Below are 27,538 nucleotides of genomic sequence, written 5' to 3'. Positions count from 1 at the left end.
AGTCTCTGCCTTCAAGTGACTGAGATCAATTAAGTCTGGTGAAATGACAGTCATACAAGACTGAATCACAACTACTGTAGCTCCACACTATTTTTATATGTGTACTATGAACCACATGACCATGGCATTTTGCTGTTTACATCTTATTGTTGACACTAGCAAATAATGCTATAGGTACGACCTTCTGAAAAGCATTTACCTCCCAAAATACGAGAAGCAAAGACCTTGTAACAAAAGTTTATTTGACAGTGTCGCAGTTATTAGCTTTAGTGGTATACATTTGCAGCCTATTTTAGTAGAATTTCTTGCTTCGAATGATCGTTCCTTTTATATTGCCGGATACTGACCACACATCCTGGAGCATTCTGTATATCTCATACTGATAGAGCACTCTCACCATTGCCAGCTTAAGTGATGTCCTTCGTCCTCTAATGCTTCAGCTATCTTATCCCATTGTCTTTCACCGCTCTTGCAATCCCAGGCGGCGAAAATAAATAGAACTGGCCCCAATTCGCAGGCGTGTTGATTGTGAAGACGCCAACGGCTTTTTAAATTGATTGTCTAGTGTCAGACCGTGTTCTAGAAGTTTTCACTGAACTGAGTATGGCCTGAAGGCAGGTGGCTGACAGCTTCCTGACCCGAAGAGTGTGAGGTATTATGTTTGTAATAGGCGCAGTGATTGACTGTATGGAGAGCGATCGCTAACGAGGTGAGGTTTGCTCTCAACTGAGAACTGCGTGGCGGGAAGACCCTCTGGTGAGTGTTGTGAGGGCCCACATCGTTGGATAGCGTTGTAAGACATTGTTGGCGAAGCGCCAGTTAATAATCTCACTATTAGATTTGATAAAGTGCTGATTTTGCTGTTAGGAAAGGAATTACTCATTTCTCCGTCAGCAGAGAAAGGAATCTGTGCTTGTTTGCGGAGACGTGAAACTGTCTTTGTTTTCGTAGCAGTTTTCTAACGTGGCTGCCGAACCACGGCTGGCCATTTCCGTCCCTCATAAATTTTCTCTGGACACACGTGTTTAAGGTGTATTGTATTTTGCTCTTGACTTTGTACATTGACGCTCAACATTGTCAGTGCCGGACATGAAATCTGTCGCTCGTCGCTGTTGCTAAACAGAAAGGTCTTTCTGCCTTTGTTTGTATTCATAACTACAACCGTATTTAATGATGTAGTATCGGCCTTATGATCACCGATTCCCTTATCTACGGTGAGTAGAAAGATCCGGGTCTGTTTGTGATCAGAAGGTCAAAGATGTCGGTTCCCTGATTAACTGCTCAAGGCAATTTTCGGAAAAGACATTTCGAACAGTTTCATGCGACTTCCTGTTCGTACTGTCTGTCGCAATCTACAGTTGGTAAGTTAAAATCTCCACCTAAAACTGTAACATAATCAAGACATTTACGTAAAATATTCTCCAGTTTTCCCCTCAGATGTTCCGCCACTACTACTGCAGAGGTAGCGGGTCTGTAAAAGCATCCGATGACCACCTTTAACACTTATCATTACCCAAATTACTTCCAATTCGGAATTTGTTCTAATCTCACTATGTACTGTAGTATTTTTTATTTCTATAAACACACCTCTACCACCATATCTTTGTGATATACATTCCAGTGCTGATTATAATTTCATTCCTACCGACGTATGGTGTCATCGAGATTTCTCTCCCTATTACTATGTCAGCACCGATAACATTAATAAGAGACATTAGTTCCGGAACCTTTTCACAGACGCCCCTCAAGTTAACTAATACTAGATTAATGTCTTCTTCTTCGATCCAGTACGGTGACTGCTACTCAGTCTGAACTCGGACGAGCCTTATTGGACCTGTGAAGGGGGTTCTCTATCCTAAAAACCTCACATGTGGACGCCATACTTAATCCGCTACCCATTTCCTGCGTGTAGTGCACTCCTGCCTTGATAAGTTACGTCCTACGTTTTCATCCGAGAAATTTGTATGCGATACTGTCGCTGAATCGTCTGAGCCTTTGATTTAGTCCTTCTGCTTTGCTCCGAACCAGAGCACGATCGGTTCTGAGAAAAATGTTACAAAACGATATCTCTGCTTTCAGCCTCTGGGTGAGATTAGCTGTCTTCACCAAATCTACCATCTTCCTTTAGAAACCAATGATGGATTCTGAATGTACGCTACAGACGTCATTCTTGCCAACATGAGTCACGATTTTCAACCGAGTGCATCCAGATCACTGCCGGCGGAACCTCTTCCACATCTCGGACGATCCCCCTCGCACCCACCCCCCTTCTCTACCACGCCCCCTCACTACCACCCCTCAACCCCACCCCCATCCCCCCTGCCCACAAGCAGAGTGAATTCTGGCCCTCTTTCTCAACCTAGCCTCTATTTCCTGAAGCGAATCCATCACCCGACCAACAATGGGGCTCCCTAGTACAAGCAGCCCCTAACCTCTTCCCTTGTTCGAACCCCTCTGGAGGATAGGCCACGGTCCCAACAGGTGAGGCATCCAGTATGGCATAGAAGTGTGTTCAGCATTGACAATAATTCAGTTATGTTCTCGAGGCGTAAGAGGACAGCTGTGTTGGCGGTACCTACTTTCGCCCCCTCACCAAGAGACTCGCGATTCTGCTACGGTTTGCTAATGATTGTTGAGCAAGTGTCGATCATCAGAGACGTGCGAATCGGATTGCGCTGCGTAATCAGGGATCGCAGGTGGCGTAGTAGGCTCCAGAGGTGCCGAAGCTTCCGTCTTATGTTTCGCAACACCACTACAGCCAAGAACAGAAACCTGAAGCCTGTCGATCGTGGCCAACGCAGCTACCAACGGTTTACAGAAAGTGGCAAATTCCAACAACCAGCTGTTTACAGAAAGCAGCCAATTCCAACTACCAACTGTTTACACAAAGTGGCCAATTCCCCCTCTATCCGTACCCAACAAAGGCAGTCCCTGTTTGTTTAATCAACATTTTATCGTTTCTATCGCAAGCAACATTGACACTAACTGGAAAAGTCACTGGGTGCAATCTGAGTTTCGCTGTTGCGCTACCACTAGTCTATATTACACGAGAAAGTCACCTCGCACAAGGATAATGCTCTAAAATGTACGCAAAAACTGAGAGTAAGTTACAAAACGCTACACCATACTGTGCATGTGCAGTTGTAAATATAACGAACGATGTCAATATTTAACTGTGAACTTTTATAATTTTTTCAGGTCGCCTCCTATGGAAAATAACGGACTTCGACCAGAAAATGGCAGACGCCAAGGAGCATGATACCGTTCTTCATAGCCCTATATTTTTCAGCCAACAGTTCGGACACAAGTTAAGGGTAAGAAGTACTTTCTATGGAGCCATTAAGCAAACCGTTCTAGACAATAGAATAGCAAATATTCTTATTCCGTCATTTTTATTCAGGTGCCTTCTTCACTTAACGGGAAATTTGTCAACGCTCCTTTAGCAAACCCGGGAACAATGCCTCAACTCAATCTTTGTTCATGCAGACCAGTGCTACAAATCTGAACTCTTTGTGAATGGCGTTTTAAATCCCAACAATAATTTCACAATAAAATGTTTCTGGGAGTTGATGTACGCCATGATGTTACTCTGGTCAATGTTTTGGATTTTGTTATAAATGGCTATCAGGAGGGTGGAGTACCTTAATTTTACGACCCTGACGAAGCTTACTAGAAGCAATGGTCGGAATGTTTGTCAACATGAAGATACAGTCACATATCAGGGAATGATAATAGATATGGTGGTTAAAGCTCGCACGGAAGGCATTTAATACGTATAGTGTAGCCGTTACGTGTCTGAAAATTACGATATTATACGCGCTGAAATATGTCAGCTTTAGTATTTTCTAGGTCATGCGTTCTGCTCAAAGGGTCACTCACCAGCAACTGACGAAACAGTTTTTCTGTTCTAGTAACTGCGTTAGAAATGTTCTCAGATATCATTCAGAATATCTTAATCAGTCGCTCTGATGTCTAGTTGTTTTCTAAATAAAATAAATTTTTTAGACGTTTAGGGATGTTCCAGTCGTATGAGGATAACGCAACGACAGCTCTTGAAGTCATACTTCATCCCAAAGTATTTGTGTTGACGCAGTGTCGTATACTAACCATTCCTGTCCCAATATCAGTTCCTTAACTGAAGAAAATTTCTTCGGTCTCGGTTTATCAGCTGCGTCGTGTTGTCGCAACGTTTCGACGAGTTTCCTACTCGTCTTCTTCAGGTGAAGTGTCGCATTCGTGTACAGTTCGGTCCTATATAGCCGCTGGAACGGTTACTGCTCTGCCGAGGACCCAACGGGTGATGTCGCGACTGCTGCTGTGGAGGATGGACCGAGGTCCGGCCGTCGAGTCCTGGTGCTGACTGTTTATTACATCTACATCTACATCTACATTTATACTCCGCAATCCACCCAACGGTGTGTGGCGGAGGGCACTTTACGTGCCACTGTCATTACCTCCCTTTCCTGTTCCAGTCGCGTATGGTTCGCGGGAAGAACGACTGTCTGAAAGCCTCCGTGCGGGCTCTAATCTCTCTAATTTTACATTCGTGATCTCCTCGGGAGGTATAAGTAGGGGGAAGCAATATATTCGATACCTCATCCAGAAACGCACCCTCTCGAAACCTGGCGAGCAAGCTACACCGCGATGCAGAGCGCCTCTCTTGCAGAGTCTGCCACTTGAGTTTATTAAACATCTCCGTAACGCTATCACGGTTACCAAATAACCCTGTGACGAAACGCGCCGCTCTTCTTTGGATCTTCTCTATCTCCTCCGTCAGACCGATCTGGTACGGATCCCACACTGATGAGCAATACGACCGCTTGCTCCACCACTATCACACCAGGGTCTTCCTGACATCGCTAACGCCACTGCCCACGCGGAAAACAGGTGGAAATCGTTGTCCCGGTTGACAAAATTGTCATGTACTCGTATTTCCTCTGCCTCTTTGATGACCCAATCCCACAATCCATTGGTGCGGCACAGCGTCTTCGTCTGTTCAAGAGCCAAAATGTGTGCCTCGTTGATGCTCTGCCACTGCAAACGTTTCTGATTTGGCCGAGATGAACGGACCTGTTCCGAACAGCGCTGCGAGATGCAAAGCTCCGTCTGACCGATGTGCTACACGCCACACTCGCAACTAATTCTATAGATGTCAAATGCCTTAGTCGTAATTGGTCTTTGACTGATCGAAGCATTTTCTTGATTTTAATCGTGATTATCCGTTACTGTGGCAGTCTTGGCTGCGGCCGGCCGTGTATACAGCAGGAGACCAAGCGCTTGTTTTCCATTTCTCGATTGTTCTTTTCTTTGCTTGACTGGAAAGCCCATATTATTTGTGTCTCCGAGTAGCAATTCTGCAGACGCTTTCGCTCATATGCTGTAACTCGATAATCAGACTTTCCTTGCAGCGTATGCCTCGCGCTATGCGAAGACATTCGTGAGCACAGATGTGTGTTGTGCTGGATGGTGGTACCTGTTGGCGTTTAGCTAGAGGTCCGAGTGTGTTCCAGGAGTGTCGCAGAGTGGAGTGGGAGCTCTTCTTTATCTCTTCCAGAGGGAAAAGACTGGCACATCTGTTGGGCCCTCGGCAAAGGAGTCCGCGGTCCAGCCGCTACGAAGGAACGAACTGAACGGGAGCCCAACACATCGCCTGAAGATGACGAATAAAAACCTCATCGAAATATTGCGACAATAAGACGTCATGACATGGCTGTTAACTCGAGAACATATCATCCATTAAATTCACCGAGAAGGGCTGCATTCTCGTATTAATACCTTATGCTTCCCAAGACACAGATGTTTACTTACGTTTCTGCTTCCGTTCTGGGAGCTATGTCATTAGATATTCAAAGTCACCATTCATTGTGAACTACTCACCACTGATTTGCTTCTTTAATGTGCCGTAAAGATAGAGATCTTTGCCTTTCTATTCGGAGCAACTGCAAGTATTCTTCAGTCCTCCCACCCAATGAAATGCAACAATGTGCTGCACATGGAGGCAATAGTTTTCATTCCTTTGGACTATTGAAAAATCATAGGGATGAGAGGTGACTCATAACCGATACGGACCATGACCGCGTCATCCTCATATGGTTGGAGAGCAATGGCGGAGATTTCCTAAACTTAACTTGCGGCCGCGCAGGGTACCTGGAACCATTATATGAAAAACTAAACGAGTTCTTGTCAGTGTTTGACGGCCGCTAATAACTTGGGTCAACTTATTAAAACTTTTTACTTTTTCCCTTTTCGGGCTTAGCCCATCATCAGAATACAAGAGAGAAAAACCTGATACAGACTATCGTGTCAAGTGACATGTATCGTACAACTTACTACGATAGATGCCACATTACACGATACCCAATGTCAATTTCATCTCTGATATTCTGATGATGGACAACACTTGAAATGCAAAACTGTAAAAAGTTATTTCTTATATTCATGCCCTGATGACCTGGTATGCTGACTGCATGCTTTTTCGAAAGTCGTTCAATATGTAGAGAAGAAAGTAACAACGGCATTGCTTTCTGTGGAACGTAGTTGCCAGATTAGAACTACTAATACCACAGTTTCCTTTATAATGCCCGGGCGTTACTACTTTTGCTCATAATTCACACGTTTCTAAAATTTTGATACGCTGACAAAGTGAGGAAAGCGGGCTGTTTAGGATCTCGGAACATTGTAGAGGTCGGATTTTTCGAGAAATATCTAATCCACAGCGAGTAGGACATGACGTGCGAGCGATTGGGGCTCGTGGGTGGAAATTAACGGTTCCAGCATTTCCGATACACTATAAGCCATGCGATATCGTGAGTCAGAGAAAAAAACATTCATGGTGGTAAATGTAACTGGGGCTCTCTGTATACAGAGTGATCCAGGAGAGGTTAATATTGAGGAATATGACAGGAGCGATCATCTGAAGAAAAAAGTCTAGTAAACAAGGGCTCTAAAATACGTATCTCGAGAGAGATGAACACTTCATCTTCGATACTGTGAAACAGATCTCATCTGAAGAAAGTTCTTTGCTTTGTGTATTTTGAGAGATGGTAGTACGGACCAAGTTAAGGACAAAAGTCCCGTACACATGAGCTCTAAATTGCACACTTTAAGAACTATGAGCACTTGTTCATTTTCGAATCTGTAAAGTACATCTCTCCTGCTGAGCAAGTGCTCATAACTCTTAAGATATGCGTTTTAGATCCCAAATTTTTCTTGTGTTTCTCCATTCTGTCACCTCCAAAAACATGGAAAGCAAAGAGCTCGCAGAAGAAGAGATTTGTTTCACATCATCCAAGATAAACAAGTGTTCACAGCTCTTAAGGTACAGTATGCATTTTGAGCCTTTGTTACCCGGACAATTTTCTCATGTTTTTGACCGTACTATGCCTTCCATAATAAGGAAAGATAAAAGCTTGAAGTAGAAGAGTTTTGTTTCACAGTACTGAAGATGAAGATGTGCTCATCCGTCTTAAGATTACAATTTTTTGGACTCATGTTTACTGTACCTTTTTCCTTCGAATGGTCATTCCCTTCACCACCCTGAATATTGACCGTTCCTCCTAGGACACTCTGTTACCATACAGTGCTCTAATCTCTGTATTAAAAATATTTACAGGTAAGTCTCATACTTACTTTGTCACTTTTCTGAATATAATGTTTATTTGTCGTGAGCTGAACCTGGACTGGACTGGTTCTCTATCTTAAACTTCTCGTATATGTGGTGATCTGAACAATGCAAGTGCTGTAATTGCGAAGCTTTATCTGGTAAAGTGAGGAGCCTAACCATCTCAAACTGAATAAGTATATTTGAATTAAGTCACCAAAATAATAAGAAAACGTAAAACTTTATATTAAATAAGCTGTCCTGTGAAATTGTGCATTGCGCATTGCAGTGAACAATGCAACAAAGCGTGACGTCACATTATGTGACTTACAGTTCCAACACACAAAACTAACAATGTAAATGCAACATAAAATTACAAAATGAATTTTCAAAGAATAAATAATCAAAAAATGTTCGTGTAAAAATACCCTTGAATAAACGTACACAAACTGACTAACTAAATTTCCAACATTAAAACATACACACTCATATTTAACACTGCACTAACAATATAACTGTCTGCGTATGAAATGGAATCTGAACACCCTTTAAATCTGAGCCTGACAACAATTTTGAAATACAGATCTTAACAGTGAGTGATCTTATTATCCAGACAGTAATGTAAAATTGGCGCTAACGAACTTTTGCAACTTACCTGTGGCAACCGAAACTTAGTATTGCTCGAAGAGATGAATATAAAATTACAGCTTAGCAGCAAACTTCCTGAAAGAAAAGAAGGCTCGTGCAGTGCAGGCAATGACGTGCAGCTATTCTAAGCAGATTAAGCTTTGACTTTAGCCACTGTGTTCTGCGTAGTGCAAAGCTACAATACACTTAACCAGAAAGAAGCTTTCGTGAGGAGATGGTGGTTCAATTTAAACATGTTACATGACTGAAAAGAAATTAACCTTTTTTTGAAAAACTATGTTGCAAATAATGAAACTTATTCTTTGACAATTACATTAACTCTTACAAAAATAGCTACTTATGAAAGAATATGAGCCTGCGTTGAGATTAATTATTGAACTGGTAAAGGAGTGGAAATCTGTAACTTCTGCGTACAGGCTATGTGAAATGATAACTTTATTTGTTCACGGCTGAGCAGTGAAACTAATCCGAACCGACAAAGGTAGTTACGCGCAGACAAACAATGTAGCAAAACCGTTACCTGAAAATGTTCGTTTCTCAAATTAATCTTTACCAAATCACATTTCCAAAATTCAACTCCCTCTGAATCTTTATCCCTCTGCTCTGCAAGCTACACTACTGGCCATTAAAATCGCTACACCACGAAGGTGACGTGCTACACACGCGAAATTTAACCGACAGGAAGGAGATGTGTGATATGCAAATGATTAGCTTTCCAGAGCATTCACACAAGGTTGGCGATAGTCGTGACACCTACAACGTGCTGCCATGAGAAAAGTTTCCAACCGATTTCTCATACACAAACAGCAGTTGACCGGCGTTGCCTGGTGAAACGTTGTTGTGATGCCTCGTGTAAGGAGGAGAAATGCGTACCATCACGTTTCCGACTTTGATAAAGGTCGGATTGTACCCTATCGCGATTGCGGTTTATCGCATCGCGTTGGTCGAGGTCCAATGGCTGTTAGCGGAATATGGAATCGGTGGGTTCAGGAGGGTAATACGGAACGCCGTGCTGGATCCCAAAGGCCTCGTATCACTAGCAGTCGAGATGACAGGCATCTTATCGGCATGGCTGTAACAGATCGTGCAGCCACGTCTCGATCCCTGAGACAACAGATGGGGACGTTTGCAAGACAACAACCATCTGCACGAACAGTTCGGCGACGTTTGCAACAGCATGGACTATCGGCTCGGAGACCATGGCTGCGGTTACCCTTGACGTTGCATCACAGACAGGAGCGCCTGCGATGGTGTACTCGACGACGAAGCTGGGTGCACGAATGGCAAAACGTCATTTTTTCGGATGAATCCAGCTTCTGTTTACAGCATCATGATGGTCGCATAAGTGTTTGGCGACATCGCGGTGAACGCACATTGGAAGCGTGTATTCGTCATCGCCACACTGGCGCATCACCCGGCGTGATGTTATGGGGTGCCACCGGTTACACGTCTCGGTCACCTCTTGTTCGCATTGACAGCACTTTGAACAGTGGACGTTACATTTCAGATGTATTGCGACCCGTGGTTCTACCCTTCATTCGATCCCTGCAAAACCCTACATTTCAGCAGGATAATGCATGACCGAATGTTGCAGGTCCTGTACGGGCCTTTCTGGATACAGAAAATGTTCGTCTGGTGCCCTGGCCAGCACATTCACCAGATCTCTCACCAATTGAAAACTTCTGGTCAATAGTGGCCGAGCAACTGGCTCGTCTCAATACGCCAGTCTCTACTCTCGATGACTGTGGTATCGTGTCGAAGCTGCAAGGGCAGCTGTACCTGTAGACGCCATCCAAGCTCTGTTTGACTCAATGCCCAGGCGTATCAAGGCCGTTATTACGGCCAGAGGTGGTTGTTCTGGGTACTGATTTCTCAGGATCCATGCACCCCAAATTACATAAAAATGTAATCACTTGTCAGTTCTAGTATAATGTATTTGTCCAATGAATACCCGTTTATCATCTGCATTTCTTCTTGGTGTAGCAATTGTAATGGCCAGTTATGTATTTCCAGACTTATCAGTAGCATGACCGACACCCTACTCACTCAACAGCTTCCCTGAGAACACTACAACAACGACAATGCTACTAGCAACCAAATACCACACTGCATACTACACTGGTTGTACTACGAATTTCTGTGAAGTAACATATCGACTGTTGAAAACCTCTGTTTGGAAAAAATATTCAGTATACAGATATAAACTGACACATCGAACGAAAATACAGAGCTCACATGAGTTTCCTTGAATACGAAAAGTAACCGTGAAACGTTTGAATAATATCCAGTATACACATATGAAGTATGGCACATCGTAAGAAAATCGAGCTTACATCACTTTTCTTGAAAACCAAGAAAACTTACAATGTGTAAATTGCGGGATAATAATGTCTTTGAAATACCAATATCTGGCGCGATTGAAAATTGGAATTAGAAGCTACTCGAAAGTACGACGTTGCACAACGAGCAATGAACTGGTAGTTCGAAAGAAGTCATCATGTGAATCGGGTACAGACTGTGACGTTTTCCACGCAGCAAATACTGACTGAATTTTGTTTCATTCTAGTTGGAAGTTCACCTAAATGGAGTGGGCCACTGGAAGGGCCGCAACATGATCGTGGGCTTGCAAGTGCTGCCGGGGGACTGGGACGCCCTGCTGCCGCAGCCATTCAATCGCAAAGTGTCCGTCACCCTGAGGGACCAAGCCCCCAACTCGGAGCAGGTGAGATCTAGTTTAGACCACTGAAGAACTGTTTTCTTTTCCTTTTAATACTCTACGATACTATCAGTTCCGACCTGCATTTTGGATCTGTACGTCTTTCCTAAGTGTCTCGCCATTTGCGAATACAGTCATTTACAATACCAAACATGCAGCTATGAAACTTTTTATTAAGGCAAGGCTGAGCCGTGCTTTGTATTTCTCCTGTAGCTGCACAATGCAGAACATTCTTGTGTGTGGTATTATTCATACAGATAACAACGAGAGTGAAACCGGGGGAATGACGAGCCACAGCCATTTTCAAAGATCACAAAGTCAACAGAAGAAATTACAGTCGCTCTTACGATGTTTTATACATCATTAACTACAGCACTAATGAAGAATTTTTACCAATAAAATGAAAGCTCCCTACATGTAAATGGCCCATCGTAGCCACACGACGCCTAGTTATAAAATTAACTTACGTACTATTTAAATTACTGAAAATTACTGTCAGCCTTTGCACAAAACGTAAATAGTCGATCGTTCAGTGTCATACTGTCGCTTTCTTGAAGTTTTCATACGTGGTTATAGCATTGTGAAAGCGTGCAAACACGATTGTTTTGAAGAAGGGTTGAGGACAAAGATTATCTAGTTCTCATGCTCTGTATTACAGTCTGGCGACCAGATACGGGAGAGCTTTGGTGAAATTCCAGTGTAGCAGACTGCAGGAGCAAAAAGTGCTGCATAGCATCAGCTCCTTTCAGTTTGGCTTTGGATTAATGTAGTCAACGGAGGAGTCTATAAACGATGCAAGAATTTTAGCGAGAAGGGCTCCACGCGGATTCAGTACTTCTACAGTGATACAGTCTGGAATGCAGTTTACCTTTGATGGACAGCGCTTTCTGACCATTTGAGAGAGCTGGGTTACCCTACAGCTGTTTGAAAAACTGTTATCTGGACAGGAGAGAAGACTCGCGTATGCAGGTCAACATTTAAGCAAAACTATCTCCAAAGGCAGCCGACGAGAGTCGATTTGTGGTCGTGATCCTTTCAAGACGATTGCTGCCAAGGAAATACATATTGTCAGAAGGCCATAATTTCCAGAATTTCGTACCTCCAGAGAAAAAAAAATGAGTGTTATAAAACATTAGAAGGCCTTCTACCAGCATATCCTCTATTCCGATTAATAATATACCTATAAAAACAAAAACTGTATTCACATATTTCAGTGTCTTCGTGGATGAGCGATTCTATTACGGAACTCATATAGAATAAGGGGATAAGACAGACAGAAAAGCAATGCAGAATACCTGTTATGATTGCTGTCGTGGATTACTGTGCAAAGAGTCTGGGCTCACAGATTGCTACAGGTGACGCTAGCACAAACAGCAGCACTATTCAACAAATTTAAACTACTTTGTGCATCTGGTTTGCAAGTAGCTAGATCTACCAAAATTAGGGGTTTTCATTTCAGTGGTTAAATCAGTTTTTCTCTATCATATTTCCTAGCCATAAGGCAGAATCAAAATCAGTACTGGGGAACAGGAATTAAAACAAACAAGAAACGCATGTTCAGATGTTCAGAATTTTAGAACTCAATACTATTTAATATATGTATACAAATGATGCTAGTAGACAGACTAATTTATTTCACGAAACATTTTCAAGTTTAATCTTCATTGGAATTCTAAAAATGCGACAACGATGCTCTTCGTTTGTTTGCCGTTTCATTACTCTCTGTAACAATACACCATCACTGAAGTATTCTTGTGACCTAATAAAGGCGTTCCATCGTATAGGTGTCCGGGTGAAAGAGTACGCCATGCTCATTGTTTACGGCTTCCTAATTTTCAGGAATGAAATCAAGGTAGTGATGTAGAAAGTGCGTTTTAGACGACATTCTACACACCATGTTCCTCTAGCTGTCTAACAGATCATTTATCTTGCAAACATAGCTGTCATCTTTCCTGTTGCCTAAACAGCCATTCACAATCACTTTTAAAGAGGACCAGCAGCTAGTTCGATATTTTTTTGAGTTTGGTACTAAAGATTGCAATTTTAATCCATTGTCTTTTTACACTCAGCTTTGCGTTACGAAATTTAGGAAACTTCTGTTTGAAATGATAGGAGGCCTGGCGGTAAGAAATGCTTCAAAGTTCTAAAATGTTACGTGGTAGAAGATTTTGAAAGGTATATTCGGATTCTACACACCAAAGTACATGGTAACTGATATATCACACGACAAATGCAAAATGAGTGTTGAGTAGTGTAATCAGCTTGCAACGAGGAGCATTCTTCAGGTTGTCGGGAACCTTCAGTACTCTATGCGTGCAGGCGGATCAATTAATGTTTAGAATACAAAAATGTACTGCTTGAAGAACAGTGATTACCTCGAAGTTCAGCTTTTCGCAAGACTGGAGGCAACAGACCGAACACAAGCTGCCATCTCTGGCAGCAGAAACGGTTCTCGCTCCGCTTGGCACCGTGTCCGAACAGTTTGGATAACAGACAGAGACAAGTGCGTCATTGCACGCTGCTTTGACTTTATTCCAGTGTTTATTCCTGATAATGGCTGACGAGTGTGGCTAGCCAGTCTTTCGGCAACCCATGGCCAGATGTTTTCTGTGGATCGAATACTGTCGTTTCGAGGTAGCTCAGAACAGTACGGACAACATGCGGTCTTGCACTGTCGCCCTGAAACATGTCACGGAAGTCTCGAAGACTTGGTACAGCCGCCAGCCTACAGAAATGGGGTTGGTTGAAATGGCTCTGAGCACTATGGGACTTAACACGTGAGGTCATCAGTCCCCTAGAACTTACAGCTACCTAACGAACCTAAGGACATCACACACATCCATGCCCGAGGCTGGATTCGAACCTGCGACCGTAGCAGTCGCGCGGTTCCGGACTGAAGCGCCTAGAACCGCTCGGCCACCGCGGCCGGCCCTACAGAAATGTAACGCTTGTTGTCCAGTTTACGGATTTGTGTGGTGAGGTGGCCGTTTCCTGCACCCAATGAGACGTCAGATGCTGGACAACTACAGTGAAGGCAATCAGCTAATGTTCGTTCTCTTCAGAGCCTCTGCATGGAGATACGTCCATTGTGATGTTATACGCAGACTTAGAACTCGTATTAAAGTACATCGTGACCATTCATAAGTCCTGTGCTGTTATTGAATGTACCACTGTCGGTGTCCTTCTCTCTGTTGCCTCGTCGAGGGCAGCTACAACAATTGCCGCCGTAATGACAGTTCGTGGCACTCCAGTCGTCATCGCAATGCCCTCGTTAATACTTGTCTTACCGCAAAGAAGCCTTTTTGCCGCCGCAAGGTACATTACGCGGGTTACAATCCTGCACGGCCAAGTCAATAATGTGTCTGTCCCGTCCTTTCCTCCGTTAGTTGCGCACGGACATTGAGATTCAGCGTCAGTGAGTATGGTCCTCAGTAGAACCGTCGGATAGTGCGTTTTTGACCAAAAAGAGCGGCCATATCACTGAAAGGTAAAAGGCAGTATCGACTGACGTCGATCCTGCCGCTGTCGAATCTCGACACTAGATGGTAAACGATTCCTCCTCTTGCAGAAAGAATACGTCATTGTTAGCCACGGCCAAACAACATTGAAGTGGAATCTCTGAATGACAAATCCTTTGTGTAATCTTTCCCCATACTGTAGACAGATGGCGTTACTCCTGCCTTCATGGCGTTTCACTTTTAATGGCCAACAACACAGAAAACTGCATCCTTAATTTCAAATGCCTGGATTACGCCACACATAAACCCCTAACGTGCCGTGAGCCATTTTCTGACTAAACATAAGAATTAAAATTTCGATATGGATATTTGGCTGGGAGTCGCCATCGGGGAAGTTCGGCTGGCTGGTGGAGGTCTTTTTATATGACGCCACTTCACTGATTCGTGCTTCGATGATGATCAAATGATAATGAGGACAACACACACCTACACCCTCTCCCGAGCGGCGAAAATTCCCGACTCGGCATGGAACAGAATTCGGACCCACACGGTCGAGAATGAGCAACGCTAGACATAAGAGCATGAGCTGACAGGACACAGACAGTATCACATGTACCATCAACGAATCAGAAGGAAACGTAGCTACGTGGAGGGAGCCACCCTACGAGTACCGTAGCTGGTTATGCCCTTTTGTATGTGGATCCTGATAGTGCTCGGCGACTACAGCTGACACAGCATAGAATAGAAACGTTAAGGAGATTATAGATTAAGCCTGGCTAATACCCGAAGCTGTGCACAGAAGACATGACACACGCAACGTCATTTGGACCGAAACGTTCCCTCTGCCTTTCTGGCACAACAGAGTAGCTGAAGTACAGGTTTGCACAACTTATGAGTCTGAGAGATATGAGTCACCACAGGACAACTGTCGACATCAAATGTCTCAACACACCCTAGGACAGAGAACTGTCACCTGCAACCACGCACAGGGAACAGCTTTCTATACTTAAATGAGTGAACAATATAGATTCCATCACAACGTCCTCCGAAGTGGCCACTAGCCAGAAGTGCAACTAATGACCAGAGTACCACAGAGCTACTGAAGATTCCCTGAAAACAAATAAATTTAGAAAGACACTTTTGTACGGGTATAAGTCACAAGGACAGTAGAAATAAGTTGAGGTACATAGGTGCGCACGTGATCAGGTAATATCGTTGATGATATCACCATTAACAGGACCAATATTGACGCACGACGAGCCTTCAAAGATAAGTTAACCATTATTAGGTTTCGACACGTAGCTTTGATTTAAGGCTGTACTACACTACAAGGTTACACAGAACCAGATACTATTTTCCAACACAAGACCAATTCTCTGTAGACACCTGTGAGAGCTATCTACCGGTCGATCCATTCCAAGATGATAGAAAATAGCTCCTTGATCACTCATCATAGTAACATCTCTTTTCCTCAGATGTTTCTCCTCAATTGCCTGGACACTGTCCTTTGTGGTCGATGTAGAAGCCCTTCCTTCCTAATCCACACCACCCACGTCAATGTGGCATTGTTCAAATTGGTGGCAAGAATAGGCGCCCGCAAGGGGGGTAGGGGCAATAAGGGCAACATGCACCCTCCTGTGGAATCTACAATACACAGTTCTTATTCACATATTGGGTTGAGATATATTTTTTAGTGTCGCCTATAGTGCTTGTGGTATGATAATCTCCAAACGACCAACATATATTTATAAAAATGACAATTGTAGAATCATTACCACCATCCTGGATAAATTATTTTAGGGTGCTGCCCCAACACCGTGGAAAAATTTCAGCGTTCGGCCATGCTGGTTGAGCGGGACATTGCATTTGATCCACATACCACCAGGATTTCATGGTGAATCTGTGTGCAATTTAGATGTTTTTTCCCTCAAAAATTGCACTATCGCACGTACTTCAACTTTGGGATACTCTTCCAATAACCGCGCCATTTCACTCCCACACTGTGTTGCGTCCGTAATCAGTACCGCAGCAGAAGTGTGTCTACACGAAACCCGTACCATGTACTCTCTTCTGACACTGCGTCACTTTTTTGGCAATGGGCTTATCATAGGACGACATGTGTAACTTATTTTCTTAAGTCCCTAAGTAAAATAAGTTTAATTTTTTTATCGTATGTCGTATATATGTATCTTAAACAGAAAGTAAAAGCTATAACTGCAGACAGATAATATGTCCAGTTGTAGACTACTGACAGGCTATGATGTTTGTAACCTAACTACACTCCAAAGACTAGCCACGTATAGAGATACTTAGTTTTGCATCCTCGGATGGTTTGCAAGAAAGTAAGAGACATTAATTAATTAATGATCCAGTCAAGTACAGATTCGCGAACCTTTCGAAATCGTCAACCCATGGTTGAATTAGTTTTGCAACTACTTATTCTGTTTCAGGGAAACCAGTGATCTACGTGTAGCGTCTTTGGCTAGTAAAACATGTTGCATCCAGATACTATTCCGCCAGCTGCTTTAACTTTCAGTGTAACTTAACCAGCGTAAGGAGTCCCCTCGTTCCGCCAACGGCCTTGTCAAAGAGGGCAGAGGAGCAGACAGCGCTTCAGGGCTACATAATGCATTTCGCATTCGAAACTGCCTCTAAAAGGCGCAAGAAACAGCCACGATCAGTGGTACGAAGATGCCGAAGGCAATGAAAACGACTGCACTGAAGATATAGCGTGTGTCTTTAGGATATGTATCCTATAACTGCAAAATTATCTTCCCACTGCCGAAAATTTCTGATTAGTAACCCGTTCTGATCTTCGGGTGAGGAGTGCCAAGAGGGAGATAACGATGAGAAAGGGCTGACCAGCCAACGAAAGAGTAACATTTTTGCGAGTCGTGGCATGGAATATCAGAAGTCTGATCCTAATAGGGAAGCTAGATAATCTGGAAAGGGAAATGCATGATTCAATCTAGATATTTTTTAGGTCACTGAAGGGAAGTAAGAAGCAAATAAGGATATCTGTTCAGATACACTCTTTACCGTAGTCTAATATTGCCACCAGACGGGCGCTTACCAGGGTCTCCTTCAAGCTCTTACACATTGCTTCTTGGGAATCACCCCACTCGCACATGTAAAACTTAACCGTAACTCATTCGGAGGCTGGAACAGTTACGTAAACATCGGTACAAACTTCCTAAAAAAAATAACGATTCCCATAACTCCTGCTGTTGTCTTAACGTTACTCTATGGGGGGCATTCTCTGTGGTTTTGACCTTTTCATGATCCATTTTGATGTTCCGTTCTAAACGATATCTTCTGTACACTACATGACCTGGAACCCAACGCTCACCTTTCCACGTCTCGTCACCAGAATCACCTTACTATGGTGTATAAATACCTCCCTCATATTGCATGTGTACTGCACATGCCCATGCCAATTTTTGCTAAAAACCGCCGGTACTGGCATTGGAATTTGATATCTGAAAACACGCCTAAAAGCTGGCATAAAGTCTCTGCACCAGTGGCGAGCCCAAAAGACACCACATTACAATCAAACATATTTCAATTGACGGCTAACACCGTGCCTGGTTCAAATCCGAGGTAATAAAAAAAGTTGCCTACAAGCAGGTCAAAAGACGAATACTTATCTGTCTGGCGGACCATCTTCTTATTAAGTTCTCCGTAGTTTACTGTTGACCTTTATTTGCCGTATGTTTTAGACACAATAATGTCGATGCAAAACACTGTGATTTGGAAAGGCAAATAACTCCTTGCTGCAACATAATATTTGATATAACTGCAACATATCTACCAGTAGACCTTTCAATTCCGTCATGCATGATGGCGACAGGTAATATGGTGGCCTCCTCACCGGAAATGTAGACATTAATTCGATACAGTACGTAATAAATTTAGCCACCCCTAATCTGTCCATCATCACGTAGCCCAGTTCACTGTGTAATTTCTAAACTTCATTTTTCAGGTGAACTCCCAGATTTTCATCTTACCTAAAACACTCCACAACATCTGTAACGCACTAAAACTGGCCGATACATACGGGGTGTTAACCAGATTCAGAGTCGATGATCCCCAGTAGTGTCTGGCGTGTGCTAAGCTACTTGTCACTTGCTGCTGTGACTGATGTGATAGTGTCGAGTAGGCCTCATGTAAGTTCATTATTAGCTTCACAGCAAGTAAATGGTGTCTTTTGTCGCTGATGCGCAAACTTTACCTTAATTCCTACAGGGGCAGTTACAGAACTGACACTTTTCGCTGCACCCAAACTGATCTACTGCTTTGGGCCATCTCTCATAAATTTTCCTCTGCAAGGCAGAGGAAACTGCTGTTACGCTTTGAAAACTCTTCTTCTGACACCATTCCAAAAATCGTACTTACCTAATCCTTTGATCTGATATGCTAGTTTTCCTAAGCCCTTGAAGGTAGAAAGGCAATGAGTGAAAGATCTGCTGACTTGATGTGTTGTATGATGTTAGCCACTACCGCGACCTTGGTGGGCACAAGGCAAACTGGTTTGAGTCCTGTTAAAAAAGTCTCCAAATAGCTCATTTATTCCCTGTTCGTGTCCATAATGTAAGTCAATCAACTTTCACATTGCCTGCACAGAAACTGCTCTCTTACATAACCAGTATAGTATATCCTTCAGCTACGCTATTCGCTATCCTGCTTGCCAAACAACGCCTAATATGAGGACACATTAGCTGTAGAAGTAACATGTCCCTTAGTGCACATATTACCTTCTGTTCTTTCAATAACACTGTATTGTACAAACACATGGCAGTATATTGTATAGAATCTATTAAAAATTCCTTGTTATTAGACATAGCTGCTAAAGGGGGCAAGAATCCTAGCGGACTGCATCTTTCACTATTTACCCTCCCTTTCTGGCAGCTCAATCTTATCCTGTTCTTTCGCTTTGTCAAAAGAAGGAAAACTACTTGAATGTGATCCCTGCACCAGCACAATGCACAACCATGCTCTGCTACTAATTATAGCGTAGAATTTGGGTGGAGTGTAGATTGTGTTGGGACTGTTTAAGGTGTCGGCTTAATTTTACAAATGATTTATCAAACATAAAATATTATTCTTGACATGGTCTTGACATGGCAAAAAGCTCTCCTGCACAACTAGCATCGCTGGCACTTCTGGAAGCAAGCGTTAACTCCACTGCAAGGTTAATATTCATCGTAGAAACAATGCCCTAGCCTTAGGCTAAGCTATTTCTCTCCAGTACCCTTCTATCCAGGAGTGCTTTTCTCAAGCCGTATGCAGGATAATTGTGATGTTTGGAACGTAGAAGAAGTACTGTGCGGGAATAAAACTGTGATGGTGGGTTGTGAGACATTCGTGGACAGCTCTGTTGCGTGGACTGCAAAGGTGCCAGGTTGGTGCACCGGTCTATCACACCGTTTCAGTCTGCCAGAGTGAAATTCATTCTGTGTACATGTATTAGGTTGAACATTAGACAACTTTAGATTAGGCTTCCTTGACTATTCAAGCAATCTACACAATCAGAAATTGTTCTGTCTGGAGAGAAAATACGTAATATGTTTCTTCAGATTGTTCCAGCGTACTTCATGACGACCATGGCAATGTGTTCACTTTTCGAAATATTGTACCTCTTTGACACTGACGTCCAACCATTCACAGATTAACTATTTCATCAGAGTTTATGTAGTTATCGATGGGTACATGGTTCACAACCTGAAAGACAATTAAAGGGATTTTTAAAACAGGAAATTTTTAAATGCCCCCACCGCACCGCTCGACTGTGTTAGTTACAGTCTTCTGTAGACAGTTACACTTATTTGTATGCTATTTCTCTCCTGAGGCAGAAAAAGAGAACGATATAAGAAGCTAGAGGTTTTCTTACCGAAGACTTCTGGTGGAACGTAATTCCAAATTTTCTGTCTGTTTAACAGCATATCAGCTTCATTCAGAATGATTGCATAAGCTTCATACACGCTTAGTGTAACTTACGCTTCATGATACCTCTCTGTGATTGCCAATAGTTGTTTCAGGCACAGTACGCACCTCAAAAGAAGGAGCCCCTTAACTGTAATAGATGAAATATGATATGTTCAGTAAAATAAGGGAAAGAAGGAAGTAAAGTTGTTTTCTTTTCAGGCAAACAACCTGATGAAAATTTTGAAGGCTGGAACAACCAAAGAAGATCCTGCTGGCTACCACCAGTTCTTCCCTCACAAGACGATGCAGCAGTTCAGTTACATCAAAGACAACGCTATATACCTAGAAGTCACTGTAGAGTAACATATCCAAGTGCACTTCCATGTGAACCGAGTGCATTGGTGGAATCGCTTGTTTTTAAATGGATAATTTAACTTTACAGATTTCTCTGTTTGACCGCGTAATGTGAATGTTTTGTTATTGTAACGTATATAAAACAATCGTTCTGGTTGTTTTCAATTGATGCGTCAGCAGCAGCGGAGAAGTCTAAGGTCATGTGAGACACATTTTATATAGCAAGCACTGGTAGTTCTTTATGATTCTAATGTTTATAATGAAAAAGAATCATGAATGATCTGAATTTTATTTAATTGTATTGAAAGATCAGTTACTACAAAATGAAACCACCGGATACCTCCATCTACAGGTGGTGTCCTGCAGTAGACTAGATTAATTACGGAATGATGATGCCGAAACATGACTGCAGATTCGTATGGTTCAGAATATCCATGTGTTGAAAAAGTCATCTAACGGAAGCCGTTTTTATTTCATTTCCTCTTAACAATAGACCAGTTGTAGTGATTCCTCGCCCAGGATTAATTTTATGGAACAACGTTAATCCCGCCATCTTTTTAATATATGCACAGCAAACAGCTAGCAACACTGACTTTCTTGCATCCCATTCCTCCATTCTGTCTACTTTTTTAATGTTGTCGAAGTTGGAGTACGTGACACAATAAGATAGTTGATTACACTACAGGAATTCTCAACTCAAGACTTTTGCTTTTGCACCTGAGGCTAACGCTTCCTCGTTCTGTGTGCGATGCTATATTTTCAGTGACATCACTGTTCGCTTTTCGAATCACGTCCATCGCGAACATCAAGAAAGGGATACAATATTTATTAGTATCCAAGAGAAATTCTCCAGCCGGGGAATCAAGTAGTTTCACTTTATGAAATCGACAGATTGCACTTATCTCTTTATTAGTAGTAGCCGATCACGAACCACGTATGATTTCCATCTTTTTAGTCTGTCTTCAGCAGGCATTCAGGTATGTGTTTTATTCTGCCGAAAATTTTCTTTACAGGTGCATGTAGCCATATGTTTGTTCCAACAAGGAACTTTCTCATATCCTAGGATCAAACTTTCGCTGCTCTCTAGGAAACCAATGCTCTTCGTGTTCATCCTAAACGAGTGGTCTCTCTTATGGATTTGTCTCCGTAACTTCACTGCGGGCCCTTGAGTACCCACCCACAACATCCACGTTGTTTAGTGGCTTCTGCGTAAAGGCACCCATATGACTACCGAGTAAGGCAACAGACACGTATTAGACCGCATCAACATAAAGATACTGAACAGTTCAACATTGTTCCTCAAATGATGATGTAATTTCTTTCTATGCAACGAAAAAGATTATTATGCTAGAAGGGGTCAGGGATTTTCTCTGCCTCGTGATGGCTGGGTGTTGTGTGCTGTCCTTAGGTTAGTTAGGTTTAAGTAGTTCTAAGTTCTAGGGGACTTATGACCACAGCAGTTGAGTCCCATAGTGCTCAGAGCCATTTGAGCCAATTATGCTAGAAGAATATTAATCACGGAACGCATCTTATAATCTTGACTAAACTACTTTAGATTTCGTTCTCCGTGTGTTTTCACTTATATTTACTTTTATATTGAAGTTCAATGTCAGCTAAGATTCGATCCACAACTTGGGGGACGATTGTAGAGGACTTACTGGTAATTGTGTTGTCAGAAGAGTCCAAGAGAAAAAAGGAATTGTTCTCAATAATAAAATGTCATAATGTTTATTTAAGAAGAATGAAATGAACTGTGAAACAAATAAAAGCGAAATACATATTTTTTGGGCATAGAAACGTTGGTATTGTGTATATTATTATCTAGAGCAATATTTTGTTGTTAGCCCGTATTGCTTTCTTCTGCGGTTACCAATTTTAACTAACGTAAGTGTTCCATATCCATGACTGTGCAATGAATTTGTACTTACCTGAAAGATATTTTGAAATAGCTTTACAGCACTAGCAATTGTAAGGAAGTATTGACATTGTTTTATTTGACACCTAAGAACTGATGTACTTTATAATAAAAACCTTTATTGTACAGTGTCAGTATTTACATTTGTGTCTGTCCTTCATGTTTGGCAACGTTTGATGATAGACGAATTTACATGGAATCGAAATTGAAAGGTATAATGACCTGTATTTGAGAAAGTTATCCATGAGTGAGACAGTTACTATTCTTTCGTGTCAAACTGGTTGCCTTGAAATAATACACTGATTTGTTGTCATACACATTCAAGTGCCCGTAAATACAATGCCCGGTAGAAACTGTGGAGCACGCTGTAGATATGGCCAGCTGTGAACATAAATTCGTATGCGAAGACACCATCGACGGGTATGGAAATAATCAGAATCAAAATTCTCTGTGATACGTAAAACGGCCACCTCAGTGCGTCAGTGCCTGGTTCGTGTTTAGTACTGTTACCGGTCATGGTAGGGTACATAAGGGGCGTATACAGTGTCAGATACTAACTGATCACTGTGAAGGGAACAGAGAAATCATTCATTCCTGTAAGAAAGAGTTATCAGCACGTGACAGTTTCGATAAGGCCTCATTGTGGGTCTTCGTTTGGCCATCCACTTGTATCATCCAGTATCCATATTTTTTGAGTACTCAGATCCGACAGTGGACCTGTGCTGGACTTCATGGGAAGGTGAGGGCAGAAATACTCATCGTCAAGATTCCGGTCGACCACGTCTGAACACTTCAAGGGACGATCGTTTAACGACGCGCCAAACATGTCATAATCCAAGTTAAAGCAATTACAGCCCTCGAAGGGTGAAATGGCTTTAACTTTAATTTGTAAATGGTCGCTGATCACGCAGCCATGTTAAAAACTTTACGTCAACACTTCATATTTGCGTTCGTTTTCTGAGAACAATCAATGAACTACCTGCTACATTGTCTGCCATTCTGCACCACTGGTCAGAGACTGTGCATCCGGGCTGGAAAATTACCGTCCCAAGCGTAGACTGTAGTTAATATCACAAGATAAATGGCTCAGTTTGGAGAGGTGCCGTGGCCGGGAAGCATGGGCTACTGAAATGATAATTAAAGCAAGACCCTACGCTGCCGACAGGCGTTGATATACACCCACGAGGAGACTTGAAAATGTGTGCACCGACCGGGATTCGTACCCGGCATTTCCTGCTTACATGGCAGACGCTCTATTCATCTGAGCCACCGAGGGCACAGAGAATAGTGCGACTGCAGGGACTTGCCCGTTGCACGCACCCCGTAAGACCTACATTCCCAACTTAATGTCCACACACTACATTCGTAGTGCCCCTGCCCATTACACTCATTACTCGCGGCAGAGAATCTTACAGAGTCCCGTAAGAGTTCTGGCAATGCGTGCGCATCAGCACAGAAGAAGAAGGTCCGAAAGAACAGATACCATCTTCATATGGTTAAGGCGAAACGGCCAATGCACACGCACTGCCCGAACTCTTGTGGGACTCGGTAAAATTATCTGCTGCGAGTAATGAGTGTAATGGGCAGGGGCACTACGGATGTAGTGTGTGGACATTAAGTTGGTAACATGGGTCTCGCGGGAAGCGTGCAACGGGTAAGTCCCTGCAGTCGCACTATCCTCTGTGCCCTCGGTCACTCAGATGGATAGAGCGTCTGCCATGTAAGCAGAAGATCCCGGGTTCGAATCCCGGGCGGAGCACTCATTTTCAACTGTCCCCGTTGATGTCGGCAGCGTAGGGTCTTGATTTAACCATCATCTCATTCTAAAACGCTGCATGGTCACCGATGGTATCTGTTCTTTCGGACATGGACTACAGGTGAACGGCGTCGCATTGTGTTCAGCGTTGAATCTCGTTTCTTCACTATCCCGGATGACCTTCGTCAGCGAGTATGGCGGCGATCTGGGAGGAGATCCCATTCTTCCAGTGTTCTGGTGAGACAGGGTGGTGTTACTCCTGGTCTCATGGGATGGGGAGCCATCAGGTCACAATTGGCAGTGGCTGATGGAATCCTGGCGACACAACGATACGTCACCGATATGTGTTATCCTCATGAGCTACCTCCGATACGACGGTATCGTTGTATCATATTTCAACAAGAAAAAGTTCGTCAATATGTGGCACGGGCCTCAATGAACTGTCTGTGCATTCCCATGGCTATAAGATCCCACATCTGTCCCCAATGGAACATGTGTGAGACCATCTCGAACGTCACGTCTGTTTCTGTGCCAGTATCGGTTGTGTGCAAGTTTGCCTTAGCAGAGGACGGCTTCCTGACTCCCTTTCCAAGTGATTCATTGTATGCATCCAGGGAAAGGAGCGTACAACATTACAGTAATAAGTAGGATCATACTCCCCAGTTCTTCGTTAATTTGACAGCATTTCGTTTAATCTCTGAAATTACAGCACGTACCCTCTCACCATGTGACGTTTCATTTCGTTCCCAACTACTCTTCTAGGTGCTTCGCTTTTAAGGTAGAATTTCTGAAGTGGCACGAGCGAGGAGGAAATGATGAGGTGCTAGGACCAATTTACATAACATATTTTGCACAGAATAACTTAATATACAGAAATCAAAACCTCAATATTGATACAGCAAGTAACTTGTTCTAACCTTCACAGAATGAATAACACATGCCCTGTCCTTCGTATTACAATTACTGAGAACATCATGCTACAACAAATAACAGTTTAACAGTGTGGCTGTGATCCACAAGAAACCAAGCTGTAACTACAAATTTTACACATTGACTTTAGCTCAGGGACATAGAAGGTGTCAGACTCATACTTTCTAAGACATTAGACAACAACTACAAAATAAAAGATCCACTCAATATACAAGTTAAACCCTGTTTTGAGCAAGTATGTGTATGAAATTTTGAGGCAATCCAATTAAAATATTTCCACTTTATCAAGATAATATGAACTTGCCACTATGATATGAATTATTAAACCTTCTAAATGACGAAACTTCAGTGCAGTGAACAGATTTAAAAAATAGCAGTAATTACATACCTTCTATTAGTGAACGGCTCTTAAAATTTAAAGCCTGCGTAAACAAATATGAAATAACATTAATCGACGACAAAAAATTGTACCTACCTATAGGATCCTGTTTACTGTAATACAAGACATACAATTCAGTCAGATAGTTCGAAAAACAATAATGAAAACTTGAAACTAAATAGAAAATTTCATTAACTAACAGTTGATGACAATAAACCGGAAAGTATCATCAATGATTTCTTTGTGACAGCAACAATGCCACAACATTGTCCTCTACTGTTAACAAACAACGAATAGTGCACCAAGTTCTGTAGGGTTCTTTTATTTATTCTAAAAGACTCTCAATGACCTACTACATAAAGCTGCATGTGAAGGTGCTGAAAATTGTAAGGGTAAGTTTTCTCCTATCAGCATTTGTAGTTGTGTAACTACGATCTACAACTGGGCATTAACGATAACTCGAAAATTTTGTTTTCGGAGATGAAGTTGTCATTTTGAAAGACATGATATATAAATGATTTAATCAGTGAAGTAATATACTTTAGGGGCTCGTAACTTAAAACAGGTACCTACATCAAATTACAGTACATTTTCATGAACAAAACTCTCGTCAAAGCAATTATTTTATCATCGGGTGATCGAATAATTGCTGACGCTGACTATTAAAAATTCTCCTGACCGAATACAGATGAAAATATTTGTTGAAAGTATCGCACTCGCTGGTGCAGTCTTTACTACAAAAGGAATTCGTTATGCCTTTGACAGTGAAACTCAAAACTTTCTTCACTTTGATTATATACTGACGAGCCGAAACATTATGATCACAGCCAACGCAAGACTGAAGACCACCTGGAGCATAGACGAACGAAGAATCATTTTTAACAACTTTAGGATCCTAAAGACGTAAAAAGCAAACTAGCGCTGTCAAAGAGGGCATTCCTGGCCAAGAAAAGTCGTTTAGTATCAAAAATAGGTCTTAATTTCAGGAAGAAATTTCTGATATGCACGTATGGAGCACAACATTGAATGGTAGTGAAACATGGACGTAGGGAAAATCGGAAAAGAAGAGAATCAAAGCATTTGAGATGTGGTGCTAGCAAAGAATGTTGAAAATTAGATGGACTGATAACGTAAGTAATGAGGAGGTTCTTCAAAGAACTTTGACAAAGGGAAGATTGTTAACATCTTGCAATGGGTGAAGGTGTTCGGCTTTTTACGAGTTACTATCGTGAACATCTGTGGAAAATGGTGCTGCTACAATTGTTTTGGAGCACACCGTTCAGGTACATAGTTCAAAATGGGCCTCTGCATCAGACGACCATAACGATTACCTATTTTGAACGGTTCAGGACGTTTGCATCACACTAACACGACTGCTTTTGTTTTTAGTGATTATTTGACCAGAAACAATAGTTTACAATGCGCAAGGTTCCACATTCGGCAGACATAGAGACAAGTGATTTTTCTTCTTCTCCTAACTCTTCATCTCAGAGCAGCACTTCCTACCTATGTCCTCTATTATTTCCTGGAAGTATTCCAATCCCTGACTTCCTTTACAGTTTTTATCCTCTACAGCTTCCTCTAGTAGCATGGAAGTCATTCCCTGATGTCTTAACATATGTCCTATGATCCTGTCCCTTCTTATTGCCAGTATTTTCCACATACTCCGTTCCTCTCTGATTCTGTGGAAAACCTCCTCACTCCTTACCTTATCAGTCCACACAATTTTCAACATTATTCTGTAGCACAACATCTCAAATGCTTCGATTCTCCTCTGTTCTGCTTTTTCTTCACTGCCATACATTGCTGTGCTCCGACGTTGTACTCTCAGAAAATTCTTTCTCAAATTAAGGCCTA

General features: G+C 42.4%; 1 protein-coding gene across 1 annotated transcript in view; it reads left to right on the top strand.

Moving 5' to 3' along the window:
• Positions 1-22,263, top strand: part of LOC124805608 (TNF receptor-associated factor 3) — a 57,587-nt gene extending 35,324 nt beyond the window's left edge. The window contains exons 8-10 of the mRNA XM_047266175.1: positions 3,199-3,314; positions 10,815-10,970; positions 20,567-22,263. Of these exons, the coding sequence (XP_047122131.1) occupies positions 3,199-3,314; positions 10,815-10,970; positions 20,567-20,710 (416 nt within the window). The 3' untranslated portion in view covers positions 20,711-22,263. The remainder of the gene's footprint in view (positions 1-3,198; positions 3,315-10,814; positions 10,971-20,566) is intronic.
• The last annotated feature ends 5,275 nt before the right edge of the window (positions 22,264-27,538 follow it).

This window comes from Schistocerca piceifrons, chromosome 7 (genome assembly GCF_021461385.2).
Source record: "Schistocerca piceifrons isolate TAMUIC-IGC-003096 chromosome 7, iqSchPice1.1, whole genome shotgun sequence".
NCBI classification, from domain to species: Eukaryota; Metazoa; Arthropoda; class Insecta; order Orthoptera; family Acrididae; genus Schistocerca; species Schistocerca piceifrons.
This window is presented reverse-complemented; position numbering and strand designations above follow the sequence as displayed.